Source organism: Pteropus alecto, unplaced genomic scaffold (assembly GCF_000325575.1).
Source record: "Pteropus alecto unplaced genomic scaffold, ASM32557v1 scaffold12, whole genome shotgun sequence".
In the NCBI taxonomy this organism is placed as follows: Eukaryota; Metazoa; Chordata; class Mammalia; order Chiroptera; family Pteropodidae; genus Pteropus; species Pteropus alecto.
The window spans coordinates 8767726-8791317 of record NW_006432669.1 but is presented as its reverse complement, the minus strand read 5'-3'; the positions used below and the strand labels follow the sequence as shown (position 1 = coordinate 8791317).

General features: G+C 36.6%; 1 protein-coding gene, 1 non-coding gene and 1 pseudogene across 2 annotated transcripts in view; 1 reads left to right on the top strand and 2 right to left on the bottom strand.

The window, feature by feature from the left end:
• Nucleotides 1-8919, bottom strand: part of CFAP300 (cilia and flagella associated protein 300) — a 24776-nt gene extending 15857 nt beyond the window's left edge. Inside the window, exons 1-3 of the mRNA XM_006907507.3 lie at nt 8756-8919; nt 8448-8529; nt 428-503 (exon numbers count right to left, since the gene is read on the bottom strand). Coding sequence (XP_006907569.1) covers nt 428-503; nt 8448-8529; nt 8756-8865 — 268 coding nt within the window. The 5' untranslated portion in view covers nt 8866-8919. The remainder of the gene's footprint in view (nt 1-427; nt 504-8447; nt 8530-8755) is intronic.
• Nucleotides 8920-12278: 3359 nt separating this feature from the next.
• Nucleotides 12279-12397, top strand: LOC112476266. Its single transcript, XR_003045017.1, has one exon. It is a non-coding gene; the product is annotated as a 5S ribosomal RNA (ribosomal RNA).
• Nucleotides 12398-20503: 8106 nt separating this feature from the next.
• On the bottom strand, nt 20504-20622 carry LOC112476289 (annotated as a pseudogene).
• Between the last annotated feature and the right edge of the window lie 2970 nt (nt 20623-23592).

The following is a 23592-nucleotide window of genomic DNA, read 5'->3' as shown; positions in this document are numbered from 1 at the left end:
TATTATATATATATCTATATATAAAGATATATATAAAATTATATATATAATATATCTATATATATCTATATATTTAGATATATATAAAATTATATATATAATATATATATAAAGTTCCTTGAGTTCGGGTTTTCTCTTATTCACTTTAATGTTCCCCTGCATCTGGCAGAGTCCATGGAAGGTGCACAATAAATACTTTCCAAATTAATGAAAAGAGAGAAAAATTACATTTTTGTGCTAAGCTAGGTTAGTAGAAGTAGACTCCTGGGAGAAAGATTCCCTGGCACAGCTGATCATACTTGACCTTGATGTTATCAAACAAATGAGTCATTATTCATAATCTGTATTTTAATAAAAATTCCTGAGGCAAAATTTTGTTATAATAGTAAAATAGTCATCTAAAAAGATAAAAATAAATTTTATTTACCTAATGTAATCCACTGTCCAGAAGAATCTGAAATTAACTTCAAATTGGGAATAACATTTGGGTCTTTGAAAAAAGCCTAAAATATAAATTCGAGGGGAATAAGTTAGATACTTTATTACAAACAATAAGAATTAACTTCTAAAAAAAACTATAGTAAAATCTCATTTCACTCAATTGGAGAAGGACAATTTTAAATTGGTACTATATCTAAGACATGAATGCTTTATAAAGATATGACGTTTTGTTACCTTCAAGATGGAACAGTATTAACAACACTGTTTGTTAAAGTACACATATCTTTGACAATTTAATAAATATAATGATTTACAGTGAAAAGTAGTTTATATAATGTTTGAAAATTTTGTTTTCCTTCAATCTTGTTTTCCCAATTGTCTTAGTAATCACTATTCCCACCCCCAACAAGATCTAAATCTAAAAGTAATCACCAATTTAATTCTATCCAAGGAGCACCATAGAAAAGCAATAGATCTGACTTCCTAAGAATGAAAATTTTCTCTATGGCAAAATAAAGTAGTCAAGAGTTTTAGTCCCAAGCACAAGCCGCTACTCTGACTCAAAAGATCAGAAGGGAAATTTATTAAAAGTATCTCGGCAGTCCACATAGTTTCCAAGAGGTGGAGAGAATCGGGCTAACGGCTGGGCTCTGTGAACAACCCAAAATAATATGAAGAACTGCCCTGATGAGGAAATAGCCTCAAACACCAAACATCATCAAACACCAAAGGAAGCTACCGTTATCTTTTCCTCACCAAGGCTACTGCTGCGACAGGACTGCCCTTCCTGAAAGCCGGACACCTCTGCACCACCTTGCCAGTGAAATGGATTCTCTGTACACCTCTTTTCTTAAGTTGCTTGCTTTGAAATCTCAGTCTTGCACTGATATGTCTGATTGGTAATTCTAGATCTCAGGTTTGTGCTTCTAGTGCACAAGAGGCAAGTGTTTTGGGTTCCACTTTGAACTTCCTAAATATAAAATTACCCCAAATCACATATATGTTCAAAAGGTGCCAGGCAGTCAAAATAATAATAATGATAATAATGAGCAATAAAAAAACCAATAGATTAGGAGGAAATATTTGCAACAAATATAATTTTTTTTATTAAAAAGGAGGGCTGACATCCCCAATAATTAAGATAAAACATGATTTAAAAATGGTCAAATGATATAAAATGTCACATAGCCAATAAACTTATGAAAAGATACTCAACTTCAAGAGCAGTGAGAGAAATGAAAATAAAAACTAGAAGATATCACTTTTACCCACCCATTACATTGGCAAGATTTAAAGGCTAGTAACTTTTGGTAAAAATACTGGAAAATATGCACTCTCACACTGGTGGAAATGTGGATCTTTATAACCTTTGTGAAGTAATTGGATATTATCTTGAACATTAAAGACATGCATATCTTATGATCCAACAAATTCCACTTTTGGGTATGTCTCCTGCAGAAATGAAATCACCAGTAGATTTACATATAAGGATATTTTTTATAATATTGTTTGTAGTGTCAAAACCCAGAAACAACTTCACTGTCCATCAGTAGAAGAAAGGTTGAATAAAATGCAGTATATCTCCATTAGTAGTATGCAGTTATTGAAAAGAAAGTCCATATTAGAAAAGAATGTAGACTCCACAGGAGTAGAGGCCTTGTTTTTCTTCCTAATTGCTATATATCCAGGGCCTAGAACAGGGTCTGGCATACAGCAGTTACTCAGTAAACATCTGCTGTACTGACTTTGAAAGAAAACCATAAGCATTTTGAGTGGAAAAATAGTAAGAGTAATATGTATGATAAAACAAAGCAAAATAAAGCCTCTATTTATATAAAGAAAAATATGGAAGAATATATACCAAACCATTAAAACAAAAAAACCAGTTACCTCAGAAGTGGTAGCTGTAGGCTTGTGAGAAAAGCGGGTGGAAAAAGTAGGGAGTAGCGTTGGGATAGAGAAAGATTGTCAATTCTATGAAGTGTTATGTGTTGTTTAGACTGTTACAATAAGTATTCTCGTATTTCAACATTCCCTTTAAGCTATCACTCTTTTCCTAAACAGCTTCGTGAAAGAGGAATCGTTTTCACTTCTTTGTCTACCAGTTATTCTGTATCTGGCTCAGGCTCCCATCCCTCAACTAAAAGTACACTTCACTTCCTAATTCCAAAATCAAAAAGACAGTCTCTAACTTCATGGAGTTTTCAGTCTCCCTCTCTAAAAGGGGAGATATTAACTAACATGCCGTGAGAATTATAAAGTATAGGGTGCTATAGAAGTACATAGTAGGCAGACCTAACATAATGGTGTTGAGAAGTTAATGCAGAAAGAACATTTAGTTTAGATATGTAAAATGAGTATATACTGGTAAATGTTTAACAACTGATAGCCCTCCCTCCCAAAAAAGTGCTCATTTGTAGCAACTGATTTCCATGGTAGATTTTTAAGCTGCCAATAGTTTAGAAACCAGCAAACAAAGATTCCTGAAAATTTAGCCAACATGCTATCCTAATGTAGTTCTTGCATAACACTGGAAAGACTATTATTTGAGGAGAAAATAGCAAGTTTAAGGTCTGCAAGGTAAGAAAAGATGGGGCATCCTAGTCAAGGAAAATAAAGAGGTTCAACAATGGTCAGATGAGGTTGGGGAGTTAAACTAGACCTTGTAGGTTAAGTCAAAATTTTTAATCTTGATCTAAGATCGCTCTAGATTGATCAGTATTTTGACCTAAGGGCAGTGAGAAGACACTGAAAGGATTTAAATGGAGGAAAAGTGGTTAGAGTCTTATTTTTAAAGGTTCATTTTAGCTTAGGTGTAGAGAATGAGTTGAAAGGCTATATAGACTGGTTAGGAGGGAGTGGGGCTGTTATAATGCAAGATGATCTGCTATTCACATCAGTCAAGCTGATAGAAAGTAGGGAGGTAGGAAGGTGGATGGATTTCAGTTAATATTTAGGTGGAAGGGACAAAGGGAGAAGAAGGAATCAAAGATGACTCCTAGCATTTTTGCATGAAAAACCAGGAAGAATGAATATCATTTAGTACAGACTTCAACCTTTTTGGCACTAGAGACCGGTGATCCTATGAGTAGCTAGTGTCTGATGATCTGAGCTGGAGCTGAGGAGGTGATGTTAGTGTTGGGGAGCAGCTGCAAATACAGAAGTTTGGCTCGCTTGACAGCTGCTCACTTCCTGCTGTGGTGCGGGGAGGTGGGTGGGAAGGCAGGTGGGGCGGCTGGGAAGAAGACGAGGTGTATGATATAAAGATAATACATTCAACAAGTATTTGTGAATGTCTACACTATGCCAAGCAGGACAAAATCCCTGTTCCCATGGAGTTTACATTCTAGTGGTGGAGGATAAAGGTAAACATGTTAGAGGTTCATACAAACTCAATTACAAAAAAGTAGCTTTTCCTCAAATTATTCCTCAGGAAAAAAGGAAGTTACCTTATAACTTTACAAAGTCTTTTAAACTAGTGTTCGTGCAACTATTTTAGTTTATGTAATATACATTTTGAGGGGTGAAAAGAAATATGAGCTGGAATTAACCTCAGTCAATACTTGTTTTGAATGCTTTTTAGAGGTCTTCTGAATGAATCAGTGAAAGGGGAAATTTAATTCAGATTTAGTAATTATTTCTGGGTGATATCAATTTACAATTACATTTAGATGTCATTATAAATGGAAGTAGGCTAAGTGGCCTGCAGTGAGTTGACCTGGAGCCAGTGAAAATGTCTTCATAGAGGCCCTTAAATAAAGCAATATGATAGCTGTTATCAACATTACAATTATACACCTCAAGAATGAATTAGAAAGGAAAAAACCCTACTCTAATGCAAATAGTATTTGGGGTTTGTTATAGAATTTCCAGTGAGGCATAGAAGGGTTTCCCTGTTATCTCAAATAACTAAGTTAATATGCTCTGGAAAAACATTAATGATTCATAAACTAATTACAGTGATAACAAAGATACTGATGTCAAAATGCATGTGGAGATTTGAATAAACTTGTTTCATAAAATGTGAGAGTGGAAAAGTATTTCTCTTTTTTTAAGCATTTCTAAATTAATATGCTTTTTATATATAATTTTTAATGTATATCTACTATATGCCACACATATGAAATATAAGTAGGTATTTGACTATATCATCTATATGGCACACTGCTCACTTCTGATCCAATATCAATTCTCTCCTTTAAGGGATCCCAATTTTATTTGGGACAGCAATATGCTCAGCTAAAAGTCTGCACTTTCCAGTCTCTGTGGTATGTGGCCATGAGATATAACCAGTCTGGTTGTGAAATGTAATTAGAAGTGTTGTTAGACCTCTGCAAATTAAGATGTTTCCTTATAGTTTATGTGGCAGATTCCCCTCATTATCCCTAGTCCCAAGATGAGGATGCCAACATTACATACTGAGCCCAGAGCTCTCTCTTGAGACTCAAAGTGAGATCTTTTATTCAACTATGTAGGATATTGCCGCTTGGACACACCTCAAATTTAACATGCCTAAAATTGAACTCATTTAATTTATTCATTTGCATTTTCTATGCATTTGACAGCATCATGTCACTCTAGTCAACCACATCAGAAACTTGGTTATCCTACATATTCCCCTCTGTTTTACTCTCAATATCTTATCAGTCCTAGAGTATTGCCTTTCTCCTAAACATCTCTTCGGGCCATTCTGCTGCTACTGTCTTAATCCAGGAAATCACCATATACTGTTTCGAGAACAAGTTTCCAATTTGGTCTTACTGCTTCTAGACTCAGTGCTAACAATCCACTCTCCACACTTCTGCCACACTGATTTTATATTTTATTATCCAGCTGAAAAGCTTTCAGTGAGTCCCCATTAGCTAGACAAAGCTCAAACTCCTTTGCATGGCACAAAAGGCCTTCTAAAGTATCATTCTATCACTCATCTAACATTATCTACCTATTTTGTCTACCTGATAAACTTCTCATCTTTCAAGGCCTAGTGCAAGTGACTTTTTTTTATAAACTTTCATCTGATTGCCTCAGTCAAAAACAAATTACTTTCTCTTTTGTGCCACCACAGTAGCTTGCACATATGTTATGTATAGTTTCTCACTCTACAATGAAATTTTTGGTGTCTTTCCCTTTTCTTAACTGTGTCTTGTTCATCCGTACAGACCTAGGAACTAAAGAAGTTTGTCGGATGAATGTTCCCTTCCTTCTTTCCATCCATTTACTACCACACAAATGAACGTCGGAACATAATTTGTTTTTAAATTCAAAGGGAAACCCAAAATCTGGAATTCTAGTTTAAACAATATCCTTTGTTCGGTTATGAGTTTCTGTAGTAGAAATGACATGGAAGTTAAATCAGAAGGCCTGGATTCCACTATTTGCTTTGAATTCTTGCATAAATTATTAAACCATTCTCAGCTTCAGTTTACCTAGCTATAATATGGGGATCAACACCAAACTCATCAGATTGCTGTAAAGATAAGTGACAAATGTATAAAAAGTGATGAAAGCTAAATCTGGCACACATGAGCCACTATTGCTATAGAAAAGCACTTTGAAAAATAGTATAAAAATGTTTACAATAGAACTTATGTGAGCCAGTCATATTGTGAAATATTTTATATATATATAATTTCTGTTAATTGTTATAACAATTGCATCATATATTCAGCATTATTTTCATATTCAAAAAGTTATGTGTTAAGCACATGATCCTTCTGCAGAAGAGCAAACAGAGGCTGAGGAAGGTTAAGTACCTTGCCCCATGTCATGCAGTTTGTAAGTAGCAGAGTTGGAATTTGAACACATAGCTAATGAGAGGACAAATCAGGGGAGGATTCAGGTTTTATAGGGCCTTAAGCTTATATAATTGTAGTGGTACTAAGAAAACAAAAACATCTATTTTTGGAAATTTTCAAAAAATATATGGCCATCATACCATACTGCTAGAATCTCTCAGTTCCTTGAAGTGGTTTTTGCAAGTGAGGAGCTTGAGCCAGTGAGGAGTCCTATAAAGACTCATCATCTTCAACGTAAACCTCCTTCTAGGATATGCTCTTAGCCACAATGCTTTATTTCCCTCAAATTAGTTATGTGGGGAAAAACAAAAATTGTAAGGGTACATTTCTTTGACCTGAAATATGGGAATAACACTGTCTACCTCATGGGAAAAAAATTAGGATAAATAAAATGAATATTTTGAAAATTAGAAAAAAAATTGCTGGTATTAAGGAAACCTGTTGTACTTTATGGATGACTCTTGACTATAATGAAGAATTCTGTGTCTATTCAACAATCTAAATAAATTCTACACCCTCCCCTATGAAATCTGTCTGGACACCAATGCCCCTCCATTGGTGATATTTTTCTCTGTGCCTAGGGCACCTGATATATCCTCCACTATAGTAATTATTTTGTGTCGTAGAGAACTTTTTATATTTCTAACTTCTAACACTGTATGTGCCTTGCAAGCTGGGATTAGAGCATTTTATCTTTTAAACATGCCTCAGCAGTAACATAGTAAGTATTCAACAAATATTTGAGTGACTTATGTTAAAAATTTTACAGCAGTCTAAAATTTGGCGAATTAAATCCTAAACCTTTTTTAAAAAAATTACTGAGAGCCAGTACTAATATAAAAAATATAAAAATCTAACCAGGAATATTTGAGAAATGTTATTAATGTCATCATAGGTAGCATAATAGCATTATATTAATGTTATAACACTATCTTAGGGAAAGGGAAATAGACATTTAACCAATTTACCCTTCCTTAAGGGCCAAACAGTGTGCCCATCAAAATTCATGTCCTTCCTGGAACCTCAGAAAGTGACCTTAGTTGGAAACGGAGTTACTGCAGATGTAATTAGTTAATATGATGTTCTATTGGAGTAGGGTGGGCCCTTAATTCAACATGACCAGTGTTCTTATAAAAAGAGGAGACACAGACAGAGACACATGAAGGGAGAGGGCTAAGTGACAGGGAACGAGATTAAAGTTCTGCAGCTGCAACCCAAGGAATGCCAAGGCAACCAGTAGAAGCTACAGATTTCAGAGGGAGCATAATCCTGCCTACACCTTGATTTTGGACTTCTAGCTTCCAAAACTGTGAGATAATACATTTATGTTGTTTTAAGCCACCCAGTTTGCAATACTTTACCACAGCAGCCCCGGGAAACTAATATACACTCATGGTAAATATTTTGGTGTATTAATTAGATTATTATTTCTTTCACTGCACCTATCACTCTATGAGACGATCTGACTTTTTTGTTTATTGGCAGTCTTGCCACAGGCCTTTAAGATCCCTGAAAGCCAGGCTCCTGTCTATCTTGTTCCGTCTTGTATCCCCAGCACATTCTGACAGAGTTCCTAGCACATGGTAGGCCCTCAGGAAGTGTTTGTGAATAAGTGAATAAACTATGCCAACTATACACTAAAGTCAATGCCTTAACGACAAGGATGGCAAAGATAGTATCACAGACCATAGCAGTATTTTCCATTTGATTGAGGAGAAAAAAACCCAGGATTTAAAATAACGTGACTGAATTATAATGAATGCACCAGTTTTTCCCTTTTCAAAGCACTCACTTCTAGTGGCTAAAGAAAGACTTATTCCTTTTGGAATTCCTCATTTGGAACTGCTGTTAAGAGCACGTTCTTACAAGTGTAGATTTGATTTCGAGAAACCAAAATTAATTTGAAGGTAAGCCTAGTAAATAAAGCCAGGCAATAATACACAAAAATGAGGTGTGCCTACTAAAAATAGAGACTGATTTTCCAAAATTGAAAAAGATCTCTATGGCAGGATACTGAAGATGAGTTAATGTATGATGATGGGAAATGTAAAAGTACCTTTTAAAATTTATCATTTGCACCTTTCGTTATTCTCAAACTCCAAGAAAACGTCGTCACTAAGTTATGGAGTGTTCCTAATACAACATGCCGAAGTGGGAAAAAAATTTTTAAATCAGTGGAGGTCCACAGAACTCTCCAACCCCCATACCAACCATAACGAAATCATCCTTCCGATAGGCCTGAAACTTCTGGTCAAACCCGAATGCCTGCGCCTGGATTCTGCCCAGCATGGACCTAGAGCAAAGGAAGAAACGAAAGTCAGCTGTGGGCAGGCACCCTCTGAGAACACACATTCTGCCAGTCCCACCCACCCAGTCCGCCCCTGCGCAGGTGTTATTGCGGCCTCAGGGTTTCACTCAGGATGGGGTCGATCCAAACCGCGAGGCCTCGACGCCTGACCCACGTCTCCACAGCCGCCAAGGCCAAGGGGCTCTTCTCTCCTTGCCCCTCGGCCTCTCACCACTGGCGGAGCCGGCTGGTTGTCTCCCGCGTGCTCAAAGATTGGAAGGTTTTCTGAGGCAGGAATCTGAAGTAGTAGCCGCCCAAATCCCCCGGCTCCCCGGCTGCCATCGTGGTACTGGCTGCGCATTAGTGTGGCCGTTTCCATAGAGACGCGGCGGCCCGCCGTTGTGGGGGCGGGGCGAAACGGGACGGGGCGGGGCTACGCGTCCACGCGTCCACCCGACCCCAACGACCTGCCTCACCTCAGGGCGGGGCAGGGGCTCCTAGAGAAGGAAATCGGCGTCGGCTCTCTTGGGTACTGGTACCACCGCTCCTATCTCGTCCCAGCACGCCCACTCCTCCACCCTGGGCCTGGCAGTTATGGAAACTAGGGGTCCGAGATAAAGGAAAATTGCCAGTACATACTTGTAGAAATTAACTCTTAATAATAATTATTCAGCCTGGTTAATTTCCTGGTTTCAAACGCTGTAATCTTGGATTTATAGTTATCTAAGTTTGATGACTCAAACATTTCTGAAGAAAAATTATTCTGAATTAATTAGATTTATCTACTTTGGAAGACAAATGTCTATGTGACTACTTGGGAAACTATTCTCTTACTATCTGCTGCTTTTTTAAAAAGGTTAACATCCCAAGGCTAAAACAGTTTTTCTATATACACTATAGTACAATATATTGTTTAATAGAAACATATTTCTCATTTTCTGTTGAAAATTATCTTTTGTGTCTATAATTTTTGTTGTTTTGTCTAATTGCAGCGTGTCTGGCTTCAGAATGCAGCGTTCTTTTCCATCTCTCTGCTAATTCCCTTTCCTTTCCCCCTAGTCTTAAAAAACTGATCTTGATTATTCCTGAGCAGCAGCAGCAGGAGAAAGGGAAACACTCACACACACTACTAACTTTCATCGTTGATTAGTACTCCATTGCATTACTATACTACAGTTTATGTTTTGGGGTGGTTTACAGTTCGAGGGTATTCTGAAAACAGCTATGAACATTTGGGCGCATGTCTTTTGACAGACTTATGTACTCGTTCCAAAAGAAATATATGTAAGGTTAGAATTAGTCATAGGGCATACTGGTTTTATTAAATACTGCCAAAAAGTTTTCTAAAGTAGATCAATTTACACCCCAGTCAGCAATGTGTGACATTTTCAGTTCTACATTTTTGCAAACACACAGTATTTTCATCTGTTTAAATTTTAGCTATTCTGGTGAGGTTGTATTAATTTTTCGTCGTGATTGTTAATTTGCATTTCCTTGATAATTAATGTTGTCGAACAATTTTTTATCTGCTTATTGGCTGTCTGAATATCTTCTTCAATGAAGTGCCTATTAAAGTGTTTTGTCCAAGAAGGTTTATCAGTCATTTTCTTATTTGTAGGAAGTTTTTATATAGTCTGGATATGAGTCCGTTGCCAGACACATGTATTGCAAATATTTTCTTTTTAGTCTGTCACTTGCATGTATATTTGAATCTCAGAAATTCTTAATTTTAATGAAGTCCAATTAATTTTCTTTTATGGGCTATGTTTATTTTTTGCCTACACAGAGTCGTGGAGATATTTTCACATTTTGTCCATAGTCCAGGTACAAATAATTTTTTTAATCTTGTTTTATTTTTTCTCTATGGTTTTCTATTTGACCTAGCTCTATACATTGATAAGACCATTTCTAACCCACTGAATTACAGTGGTACTTAAAAAAAAATCAGGTCACTGTTTCTGCTTAATATTTTATAAAAACATTTTCCACAGGACCTAACCAAATGGTAATTTTTTCCTGTTTTTTTTTTCCAGCTTTATGGAGATATAACTGACATACAATAAACTGCACATATTTAAAGTGTGCAATGTGATGAGGTTTGGTATATGTAATATTCATTTTGGGTTTAAGATGCTAATTTAAGTTTAAGAATTTCTTTGCTTATTTTTTTCATTATTCAAAAGTAAATTATTTTTAATGTGTTGATGAAATTCATCTTTTTTTAACTTTATAATCAGTTTATAATAAGACTTTAAGTATATAGTCTTAAAATTCAGTGTTTACATGGAAAAAACCTTCCATATTTACAAAGCAGTTCTCATATTGTCTTTAGTGTTACACATTTGTGGTTTGTTTTATCTTTATTGATTTTATGATTACTTTTGTATTTTCACAGTATAGCATAGACACGTCAGAAGTCACATCAGAAATCCAATTCCAGCTCTAGTGCCTAGGTTTCTTCATTGTAAATTGAAGATAAAATTTTTTTATCCCATGATAATGAAGATTAAATTAGTTAATTTGAATGAGGTGCTCATCACAATGACTGACACTTAAAATTATACTGTATGGTAGTCATTAATATTAATAGCTATATTCATATGGGCTTCTAAGAACAGAATCTCATTATATATATAGGTTTGACTTGACATATCTCAATTTATGGCTATTCTTTAGAGACTAATTGGATTAGAAATGATTGTTTTTCTTCTTCATTAGCTGTTTCTAGTTTTTCATCACTTAGTTTCTATGAAGCTTAGTTTTGCATCCTTAAAACATAGACACTAATATTGACTACCTCATTAAATTGTAAATTGACTCTACAAGAGAAAGGTGTTAATTATTACTGCTGGCTCCCATGCCCTTCACTTAACTGAAATTTTACCAAGTGAAACATCATTTTGTAATTAGCTGTTATTATTCTTTCAGGTTTTATATTCATTTCTTCTAATTATTGCATACCCTGCATATTGCTAGGCATTATGGGAATTCCAAATGTATAACATATCGATCCTGCCCATAAAGCCCTTACAAATTAGTTGGAATTTATTGAACAATTTTTGTCACCTTGCTATTTCATGTATTTAAATTATACTCGCTTCTTCTCATCCTTCTAAAATTCAGTACTACTCTTCTCACTGACCATTTACTTGCTCTCTAGTCAGTGTTTAAAGTTGCCAAGATACTAGCTTTTCTCTGATAATTTAGAATACACTTATATCTGACCTAAAGTAAATCTCATCAAAAACATTCAATAAAATGAAGAGAGCTAATTTTTACATCAACTTATATAAATGTGCCAAAACAGCACTTATTTTCTTTCTGTAGTTCTACTTGGTGTAAATTTGCTATGATTCTAATGATTTGAAAAAGATATACTGAAAGTACTTAGAAGTCAAGAACAATATTAGTTTGATTCTAGTGGCTGGATGTTCATGATAAATAATGATTGATTTTTGACTTTTTTAAAGTATGAAATAGTGACGGTGATGACAACTAGTTTAAACGAAAAATATTCATCAATAAGTTATTTCGTTTAGATCAGTGGCTATTCAAAGTCAGTTCATAATAAATATTTCACTTCATCTTTGGCCAAATGAACAAACTAAGGGTGAAGTACTTTTTCTAAAATTAAATCTCTTCCTATTACAGAAATTTATTTTTAAATTATGCTCATTTTTTTTTTGTAATTAAAATATCCTTTCTTTAGGAAATCAGGCTGATTAAAGAAAAAGGGTTTTTAAAAAGAAATCTGAGTCTACGGCCATGCTACCCTGAACAAGCCCGATCCCATCTGATCTCGGAAGCTAAGCAGGGTCAGGCCTGGTTAGTACTTGGATAGGAGACCACCTAGGAAGACCAGGTGCTGTAGGCATAAAAAATTAAAAAATAAGAGATTGTAAGCTGACTAGGTCCATGCAGTCTGTGAGGTCAAACAAGGGTTGCCTCACCTAAAAACTAATAAATTAAAAAAAAAGAAAAAGAAAAATCTGGCTGAAGGTTATAACTTTGTGTGTATAAAATAAAGTTGCTAGAGTAAAGCCTTGCTACTCAAAATGTGATCTGTGGACCAACAGCATTATTATTTGTGAGCTCCTAGAAATGCAATGTCTCTGGCCCCTCCTCAGATCTACTGAATCAGAATCTGCATGTTAACAAGATTCATCAGGTGATTCACATACACATTAAATGAGAAGCGCTGCTCTAGATAATATCCATTCACTTCCGCCCTCTTTTACTCTTATATTCATGTTATTCTACACCTCCATCTGCCCAGTTACTCAATTCAGAAACCTAGGACTTTGATCCCACCTTGTCCCACACCTTCCCCATCCTCTCCCAGATTAAATTCATCAGAAATCTAATAATCTAAATGTGTATACTATCTAAATGTGTATCCTATCCACATCTCTCCAGGTCCCACTGCTGCCACGTTAGGCCTAGTCACTGCCATTTTTTTGCTTGGATGACTAGTAAAACTTCCTAATTGGTCTCCCTCTTCCATTCTTGTCCTCCTAACATTCATTCTGTACACAGCAGCCAGAATGAGCTTTTAAAAATGGTAAATCAGGTTCTAAAACTATACTGTTGAGAATCCTTTAACGGGTTTCTATTGCACGTAAGGTAAAATCCAAACTTCTGATAGTGTATATTTTTCTTTTCCAGCTTCATTTCCTATTTCCTTCCTGGGTTCCCTACTCGGGGGTCACTGGTCTAGAAAGAGCCAAACTCTTTTCTTGCCCAGAGCCTTGGTGATAAGTCTGTCCTCTGCCTGGAACACCTCCTCCTCTTTACTTTTAGCCTAACTACTTATTGTGCATCCTTCAAGTTGCAGATTAGAAACCTTCCTGAGAGCCCAATCAATATTGGTTTTTCTGGTTATTCTCTCATAACACATACTTGTCTCTCACAGTGCTCATAACAATGTGCAGTTATTTAAATATCTGTATGCTTCTCTAGTTAATATTTGTTTCTCTCAATAGCCAGTAAATTCAAGAGGTCAGAGACCTCTATTTAACATTCTGTTTAACATTGTGTTCTTGGTGACTGGCAAACAGGAAGAAATTCCAAAAAATTTGAGTAAATAAATCAACTATTATGATTTTACTGACCTATATTATATATTGGGTATGAAAAAGACAAATAATTTGATTAGGTTGACCAGTTATATTTTTGTTGTAAGCATTAAATTTATTCACAGGTACACTGTTGTCTGGGTATATTTAAGACAATTTGAGCTCTTAATGATTAAGAAGCCTATTTAAAGATAACATTTTGTTAATTTAATTTATTGGTGGTATCGTGGTTAAAGCATGGATTTTAGAGTCAAGCCAATCTGCTCAACACTTTGCCACTTACTAATTTTATGAAGGTACCTCGGCAAATTACTTTCTCTAAGCCTCACTTTCCTCATCTGGGTTGTTGCAAGAATTTATTGAGGAAATATATATATGTGTTTATCACAGTACCTAGTTTGTGCTAACTAAATGAACTTATTATTATTTGCTTATTAACTTTGACTGCGTTTTGTACAGTATTAGACTGTTGTTTATCATGTCACGTAGCTGCTGGCAGTTAAAAGGCCTCGTGGCAAAGGGAAGGGTTAAATCTGACCACCTTTTGTTTCTGGAAGACATCTCCTGTGGGGGTGGGGCAGAGGGAGAGATGGGGTGGGGTGGAGTTATGGCCCCAGGAAGATATAAACAAGTAAGGGCTGGAATGTGACAGAACTCCTGTCTTTGACATTAATTTAAAGCTTCTTAGGGCTGTCAAGAAAAGCAGTCCTTTTGCCTTCCTAATGGCTGGGTACAACTCAGGTTAGTCTTGTTTAGTTTCTATAAAAATACTTTTTTATAGCAAGATCCTGGTTGCACTTGTTTAAACAAAGTTGATGAAAACGTCATAAAGCAAGGTACCTTAATTTCCTACTTGGATCAATCTAATACGCCTTCAGCGCTGAAAGGGAGCTAATGCCCAGGGAATGGCCTTAACTATTACCTGCAATGGAGGAAAATGCTAGAGACAGCAGGGCATCAAATCTTAGAGAAACTGATGCGAGGAAATAAAGCTCTAAAGCTCAAGTTGGGGACGGTGTGGCTCTTGATTATTATTTATACGTTTTTCTTAATGGGTAAACCTGTAGATAAACCTACACTTAATCCAAGAGCTGACTGTTTGGGATTGCTTGAAGGAAAGGACCACTAAGCCATTTCACACTTGCTTCTCAGTTATGCAGGCACAGTCCCTCTTTCCACAGGGGATCTCTCATTCGTGCATGGCAATGTCAGGGTGCTATGAGGGAGGGGCCGGCAGGGGGCGGTCTCCCAATTAGGCAGGTCTCTCTACAGATCCTAGGTGATGAATTCTTGAGATTTAAAAATCTCCCCACTTCCGCCTCACCCTCCTGCTCCGCCAGAATGGACAATTACTGATACTTATGGGATTGTTATGATTTGTATAAAAAAGCTCCTCAGAAAGCACAATGATTTTGTTACATTAGCTCATCATCTTCTTTAAAAATACACTTGAGTAATTATTAATATAGATGATACGATGAAGGTCATAGAGATGTGCAAATGTGTATGCCAGGCTTTCTCAACTAAAAGATCACACCGTTTTCATGTCTAGGTATTTCTTATCTTTGTAATTCACTGTGAATTAGAATAATTTGGTTTGAATAAGATATGAATAGGAAAGGCATATGGAACTGTTCATGTGGCTCCTTCTCTCTCCCCTTACCGTACATAGAGAGTAATTGTAGATTCTCAGGTGTGTCTAGGTTCTAATGCTCCATATGAATAAGCACACCTCCTCTCATTCAGCCAGAGGTGATAGGTTGTGAGGATTAATGATTTAATACATGAAACGTGCTTAGAACAGCTTCCTGCACATAGAAGGAAATCAGATGTTAGCTGCTGTTATTCTTTATTGGGTGCCCATTGTTTACAAAGGGGGGTTATGTGCTTATTAGTCACAGAGCAATATTCTAAAAAGCTTATAATATAGTAGGGGAGGCAGGACAAGATACTACAGCCAGAGTGATTGTTTAAAAAACTATCTGATCAGGTTCTACAGTATTAAAATCTTCAAATTCTTACCTGGCAGCTAGTGGTCGGTCTGCCTCTACGTGACTCTACAGCCCCATCTTCACCATCTTGCACTACCTTTTCCTTTGTTCTCTAAATGCCAGGTATACTGGATTCTTTCATTTCTTAGAATGTAAGCTTAATGGTGGAGATGAGGAAGGAATTTTTTTCTGTTTAGTTTAGTGATGGAACTCCAGCCCCTAAGATGATTTGGCACTCAGGAAGGGATCAATATATATATTTATTGAATAAATATCAACGTTACCATTAGCAGCCCTCTCTTACTTGAATACAGCCCACTCCTTATCCCTACCACCTCCTTTCACTGAGCTACTCTCTACTTATCCTTTTGCATTTAATAGCACTTCTGTAGAGAGTCATTCCCTGACATCCTTGTTTGAATTAAATTCTGTCCTACATACTATTTTACTATAGTGAACTTTAAATTTCTAATATTTGTTTGAAGTATGAAGAGGATCATCACTGTTTTGTTCACTCTATATCTCTGTTTTGTTCACTCTATATCTCTCTATATAGTTTATTGCCTGGATCATTGAAAGTTCTCAATTTATTAAAGTGAAAAATAGTTCTAGTGGAAGGTAGAACAAGATAAATGCCATAGTACCATAAGAGGAATATAGAGTGCTCGAAATTTAGAGGAGAAAAATATAACTTACAACAATCAGGGAATATTTAATGGAGGATATATATAGTATTTGAGCTAGGCTTAATGGATGGGTAGGATTTGGAGGTGGTGAAAAAATAGTCTGTGTCAATGCATATAAATGGTGTAGATGCTGTGTGTGTGGCCTAACTGAGGCACTCAATCCCCCAATTGATGGAATTGTGGTCCGTGTATGGTTTACAGCTCTGAGTCTCTCTCCAGCAATTGCCCACACAGAAGAAAACTCTTTTATCCAAGTTTACGCTATTTGTTAGGGCAGCCACAATCCAATGATTGGACAACACTGTTCCTTACCTCAATTAGAGATATCTTATCCAAGCTTCAGAATTCCTTCTAGGATTGACTGAGATTTCTGTGTAACTGCTTCATACTTTCAACATCTTTCTTGGTTTAGTCCTACTTCCTTTACAGAGCTACATTCAGGCAAATGTCCAGGCCTACAAGAAAAAAATCAAATCTCCACCTCACACTGTATAACTATTTCCAGGTAGATTAAAGACATACATATAATCAAACCATAAAATTACTATAAAAATATGTAAATATTTACAAAATCTTAGGGTTTTCCTTCAAGGCATGATACCACAGGAGTTACCTTAGGGTTTTCCTTCAAGGCATGATACCACAGGAGTTACCTTAGGGTTTTCCTTTAAGGCATGATACCACAGGAGTTAATCTTACTTCTAAGCATGATGATCAAGAAAGAAAAAGATTGACAGATTTAAATGAAAAATTAGAAATATCTGCACATGGAAAATGCCATAACCAGACAACAAAGCCAAATGATAACTGGAAATGTATTCTGAAATGAATAAAATAGATTAATTGCTATCTCGAATACATAAAAGACTCATAAAGATCAATTTAAAAATAGAAAGTTGGGTAAAGTATGTGAACAACCAGTTTACAAAAAGAAAAATATTAAATAACCAACCAAAATGAAAAAAAAAACCCACCAAAATTTCCAATAATGAAAGAAATAAGTACAAATCAAAACAATGAGATCCTTTTTCTTCATTTATTAACTTGGCAAAGTATTAGAGATATTGCTGGTTGCCTACCCAGCCTCCTTCCCTGCTAACAGAATCACAGATTGTGTATAGGTTCGATGTTCTCAGTGAAGGTATTTCCAGTCCCCCATTTGGGGTGAACCTGAAGCCCATTTAGGCTGTCGAAATAGAAGGCCAAGTCAGTTGGAAATCTTTTAGGAAGACTTTACTCCCTGGACTGTCAATATTGCTGGGCAATCCTATGAGATTTCTCTATAGTGCATTTACTTGCCCACTTTCTAAAACAACTATACCACACCTTCTACTATAGCCTCTAAATTCTACATTCTCATTCCCACTTTAGCTGGTGACCTTGCTTCCTATTTGAATGAGAAAAATAGAAGAAATCAGAGAGAATTCCCTCATTTTCACACCATCAGCTCTGACAACCTACATGAAGTATTGCCCTGTCCTCCATCAAACACCAAACTCTTTACTTAGATTCCATCTCCACTTCCTCAAGGACTTAGCTTCTGCATTTATTTCCCTCTCTCTTGCATTAGGTTTTTCTCTCTACTTGATTCTCTACTTAATCTTTTTTACTTGATCATTTACACAAGCGTGTACTATTATTTCCCATCCTAAAAACAAAACAAACAAAAACAAATCCATATAAACTTCTTTGGACTCCATATCCGTTTCTGGTTGCTACCCCATTTTTTAGCTCTCCTTCACAACAAAACATCTTGAAGATTTGTCTGTAGTCACTGTCTGATATCACAATTTCTCCACCATCTGCTACAGTCAAACTTCTATCTGCACCAATCCACTGAGATAACGCTTGTTAAGGTAGTTAGTGAACTCCAATGTTTCCAAATCTTATTCTTTTTTATGTTCCTCTTTTTTGACCTTTTAGGAGTTTTGTACTCCAGGTGTCTCTTCCTCTCCTTATAAGAACACCAGTTCTTTTGGATTAGAGCCCCATGTTTATGGCCTCATTTAACCTTAATTACTTTCTTGAGGGCTCTATCTCCACATACAATAACATGGGGGGTTAATACTTTAACCTATGAATTTTGGAGGAAGGATGCACAATTTCATATGTAACAAGTTATCTTAGATTTAAATACCATCTACATAACAATTAAAAAAAAAAAATCCCTGGCTCTGACCTCTCTCTGAAATTCTGGACTTGTATCTCCAAATGCTTTCTTAATATCTGACACTGATGTTGAATAAGCACCTACATTTAACATGGCCAAACACTCCTGCTTCTTCTACCACTTTCTAGTTTTTTTCCATTCTAGTCAACAGCACCTCCATCTTCTTTGTAGTTTATGTCCCAAATATAAGAATTACCCTAAATTCCTCATCTTTCTCCTATCTTCCACTGTTAGTCAACCAGCAGCTTCTATCAACTCTTTAAAAAAAATTTTAAATTTATTTTTATATTTTTTATTTTCTGTTGACATTCAATATTATATTAATTTCAGATGTACAGCATAGTGGTTAGACATTATCAATTCTACTTCTAGAACATATCCCAAACCTGTAAATTTCTCTTCCTCTCTTCCATTCCCACACCAGAACAAGTCTCCATTATAACTCACTTGGATTATAAATAATTTCCTCATTGATCTCTCTGATTCTACTTTCTTCATTAAAATACATTCTCATAGCCACTGCATGATCTTGTTAAAAGATATTTTCATTCCTCTATTTAAGAATTTCCAATGGAGGAGGAGGGGAGAAAATGGCGTAGATGATAGAGGCTCTCTTCATCCCTCTGGCAACCAAATCAAAGTTGTGACAGAAACAAGGAGGAAACAGCAAGGAAAAATCACTTGGGATCTAGATAAACAAGAAATACAACTGGGGAGACATCTAAGAAATCACCCTGCAATGGCAGAAGGTAGGATGGGGCGAGATTTTGAGGCTTCCTGGTTCTGAGAGGCTCAGTGGGACAGAGGTTGTGGCAGCAGCAGCTGCAGCCAGCAGCTGTAGTTGCCTCTTAATGGGGCCACATCCATTAGCAGACTTCTGCAGTGATGGACCTGCTTGCTCTGAGCCAGTTTGGCTGCACAGATATTTACAGGGGGACACTGACACTGTCAGAGTAAGGGCTGCAGTGAGGCTCTATCCTCTGCAGAAGTGCTGGCGGTATCCATTGTTCTTCTGTTGAACTCCCCACTCCCAGTGCACGGACTCAGCACCGCCATAGCTGAGACTTCATCAAACTGGATAACAGAGGTTGCTCCAGAAGATTCCCTGAAACAATGCCTCCTCCAACTCGTGGCCCCACATAAGCCACATCCAGGTGTATCCTTGGTGAGTCAGGTGCTCCTTGCTGAGAAGCGCCAGGACTCTCACTAGTGGCAGCTGGCCTTGGTTTCTGGTGTGGCCTTTTGAAGCAGCTATAAGGACAGCATCTGTGGATTGCTTGTTGAATCTTAACAGGTGGCCCCGGAGGGGCGGAGGCTTGGGCTAAATTTGGCCTGCAGCTGAACCCCTCTCAGGACTGTGCCACTGGACACCTACTTCACAAATCCACACTAATAAGACCGGGAGACTTAGGAGCTCTGCTTAGTACAAAGAAACAGACACGGAAAGGCAGCCAGAATGGGAAGACAAAGAAGCAGAAACCATATGAGAGAACAGAACAGAGATCCAGAAATAATGGAGTCAAGCAATCTAACAAATGCAGAGTTTAAAACACTGGTTATAAAGATGCTCAATGAACTAATGGGAAGTGTAAATGAATTAAGTGAGAACTTAAACAAAGAGATAAAAAAAATAAAAATGCAAATGAAAATTATAACAGAGAACCAGTCAGAAAAGAATACTTTATCTGAGCTGAGCAGCATAGTAAATGGAATAAACAAAGGAATAAAGAAGAGGATCAAATGACCTATATAGGGGACAGTCAATCAGAACAGTAAGAAAAAAGAAGACAAGAATATAATAATAATTTAAGGAGCCTATGAGACTCTATTAAAAGTAAAAATATCTGTGTCATTGGGATACCTGAAGGAAAACAAGATGTTGAACAGCTATAGTGATGGAAAACTTCCCTAACCTGGTGAAGGAAATAGATATAAAACCCCAGGATGCTCAGAGAGTCCCTAAAACCAGGAACCCGAAGAGACCAGCACCAAGACACATCATAATTAAAATGCCAAATGTTAAATACAAAGAGAGAATCTTTTTTTTTTTTTTTTTAACACCTACAGCACTTGGTCTTCCTAGGTGGTTTCCCATCCAAGTACTAACCAGGTCTGACCCTGCTTAGCTTCCAAGATCAGATGAGATTGGTCACATTCAGGGGAGCATGGTCGTAGACACAAAGAGAGAATCTTAAAAGCAGCAAGACAAAAGCAGTTAGTTATTTAGAAGGGAGCACCCATACGACTGGCAGCTGATTTCTTAAAAGAAACTATGCAGGACAGAAGGGCTTGGCACAAAATATTCGACATAATGAAAACCCAGGATCTACAACCAAGAATATTTTATCCAGCAAAGCTATCATTTAGAGTTGAAGGACAGATAAAGAGCTTCCCAGACAAAAATAAGCTAAAGGAATTTATCATCACCAAGTCAGTATTACAGGAAATGTTGGAGGGACTTCTTTAAGAAGAAAAACATGTATTAAAGATAGGAATAAAGAATGATAACAACTACATTCCTATCAACAAGTACCTCAAATGGAAAAGAATTAAGTGCTCCAACCAAAAGATAGAGTGGCTGAATGGATAAGAAAACAAGACCCCTACATACGCTGCCTATAAGAGACTCGCTTCTGATGAAAAGATACACATAGACTGAAAAGAAGGGGATGGAAGAAGATATTGACTTGATGGACCTAGAGGGTATTGCGTTGAATGAAATGGGTTGGATAGAGAAAGACAAATATCACATGATTTCACGTACATGTGGATTCTAAAGAACTAAATCAACAACGACGACAACAAAAGTGGAAATAAACTCATAGATACAGAGAATATTTTGAGAGATACTAGATGGGATGGGGATTAAGGGAAAAAAGAGGGCAAATGGATTGTGAGGTGCAGGTGGATGGTTGCAGAGTAGAATGGGGATGTAAAATATAGCATGAAGAAGATGGTTAATAATGTTGGAATGAATTTGTTGGGGGAAGGAGGGGTGCTAGATTTGGTGGGGTGATCGTTTTACGAATTGTGTGAATCCCTGATCAATATGCTGTATAGCTGAGGCTGGTGTGCTGTATGCCAATTATAATTGGAAAAAAACTCATCAAATTCTACAATGTAAATGCAGGCAGCTAGTTGTCTATTATATTTTAAGAAAGACGGGAAAAACAAAACAAAACCAAACAAAAAACCAAACAAAGAATTTCCAATGGATCATGGTACTTAATGTAAAAAAAAAAAAATAGAGAAATGATTTGAATAGACACTTCACCAAAGATATAAAATGGATGACAAAATAAGCACATGAAAAATGCTTGCCATCTTTAGATTTTAGGGAAATGCCGATTAAAACAACGAGATCTTGTCACTCCTCTGCTGAAAACCAGTCCACACTTCCATCATGTCTCATCTGCACTATAAATAGTCTTCTAACTGGTTTCTCTGCTTCCGCTTTTGCTTCATTATAATCCATTCTCTTCATAGCAGCTACATGATCTTATTAAAAGATCTTGTCATTCCTCTGGTTAAAGCCCTTTAATAGATCATAGACCTAAGTGTAAGTGCACAGGCAATTCAGTGGAGAAAGGATGGCCTTTTAAACAAATGGAGCTAAAACAAATACCCATATACGAAACAAACAGCAAACACAAAAACTCTAACCTTTGAATTGTACTTTGAACCATATATACAAAACTAACTCAAAATGGAGCAAACTAAATATAAAACTCCCAAATTTCAAACTTCTGAAAGAAAACATGGGAGAAAATCTTTGCTACATTGGGTTAGGTAAAGATTTCTTACGACACAAAAACTGTGAACAATAAAAGAAAAAAGTTGATCCATTGTACTTTATCAAAATTAAAAACTTTTCTTCAAAAGACATAACATAAAGAGTTGTATTTAAATGCTTGTAGTGGTTCATTCATAATAGCTCCAAATGAAAACAACACAAATGTCTATCCATTTGTAGATAAATTGTGACACATTCAGGCAATAAAATACTACTCCGCGATAACAAAGGACAAAGTACAGAAACATGCAAAAACATAAATGAATCTCCATGCCAAGTGAAAGAAGCCAGACACACAAAAGCTACATACTGAAAGTAGGGCTGGTGATCTGTGCAGCCACAAAGGGCCTATGCGCTTGGTTTAATGCTCTGTTTTCACTGCCTTGAAATTCTTAATAATCTTTTAACAAAGGGCCCCACATTTTTATTTTGCTCTGGGTCCTGCAAATTATGTGGTTGTCTTGACTGCATGATTCCACCGACAAGTCATTCTAGAGAAGTTAAAATTCTAGTGGCAGCTCAGTAGTTGTTAGAGAAGAGGGGATTGACTGTGAAGAGGCAGGGAGAAAATTTTTGGAGTATGTGCCCAGTAAATGTTTGTCAAATGAAGAAAACATTTGATAAAACACTAATGATATGAAAAGAGCTTCTTATTATATTGTTAAGCAAAAAAGAGCAGCTAAGAAAAGCTATGTAACAATGATCCGATTGTTTGTAAAACATATATATACATAAGATAAAAGACTAGAATATACTATAAGTCCTGGTCTACATGCTCATTAAACCCAAATCTGCTCTGGAAGAGGAACCCTTTGCTGGTAGTTCTTCTAAGGGCCACGGTGATCTATAAAATTGTCCCCATGAGTTATACATGGGATTAAACTATGAGGACTGATAGATTTCCTCATATGTTGCATGTGTCTCTCTACAGCTCAGTCTCTCCTGCCAGGAAACTCATACTCTACCCTTTTGTTGCATCTGAATGCTGCCGATAATATTATTTATGAGTCCCATAAACGGTCATACTCTCTCCCCCTGCTTCCCAACACACATGGGCCTTGAATCCTGAGCAAAGATCACACTTACTACAGGCTATTTCAAACTCTGCCTGGGAATGAAAGCAATCTCCTAAATCGAGGGCTTTTCAAAACAGAGCTTGGTGGTCAGGGTGTGAGCTGTATATTCTCTACCCAAGTCCAAAACAAAGTGTCTTCATACTTATGTAGTTGCAAACTTATAGAGATTTCATCAGATGTTCCACCTCCCTAGTGCTCTTTTTGTGCCACCTTTACTGAGACACTAGGTTAATGAGCATCCTAGATCATTACTTGCTCTTACTTATTCTGATCCCCAA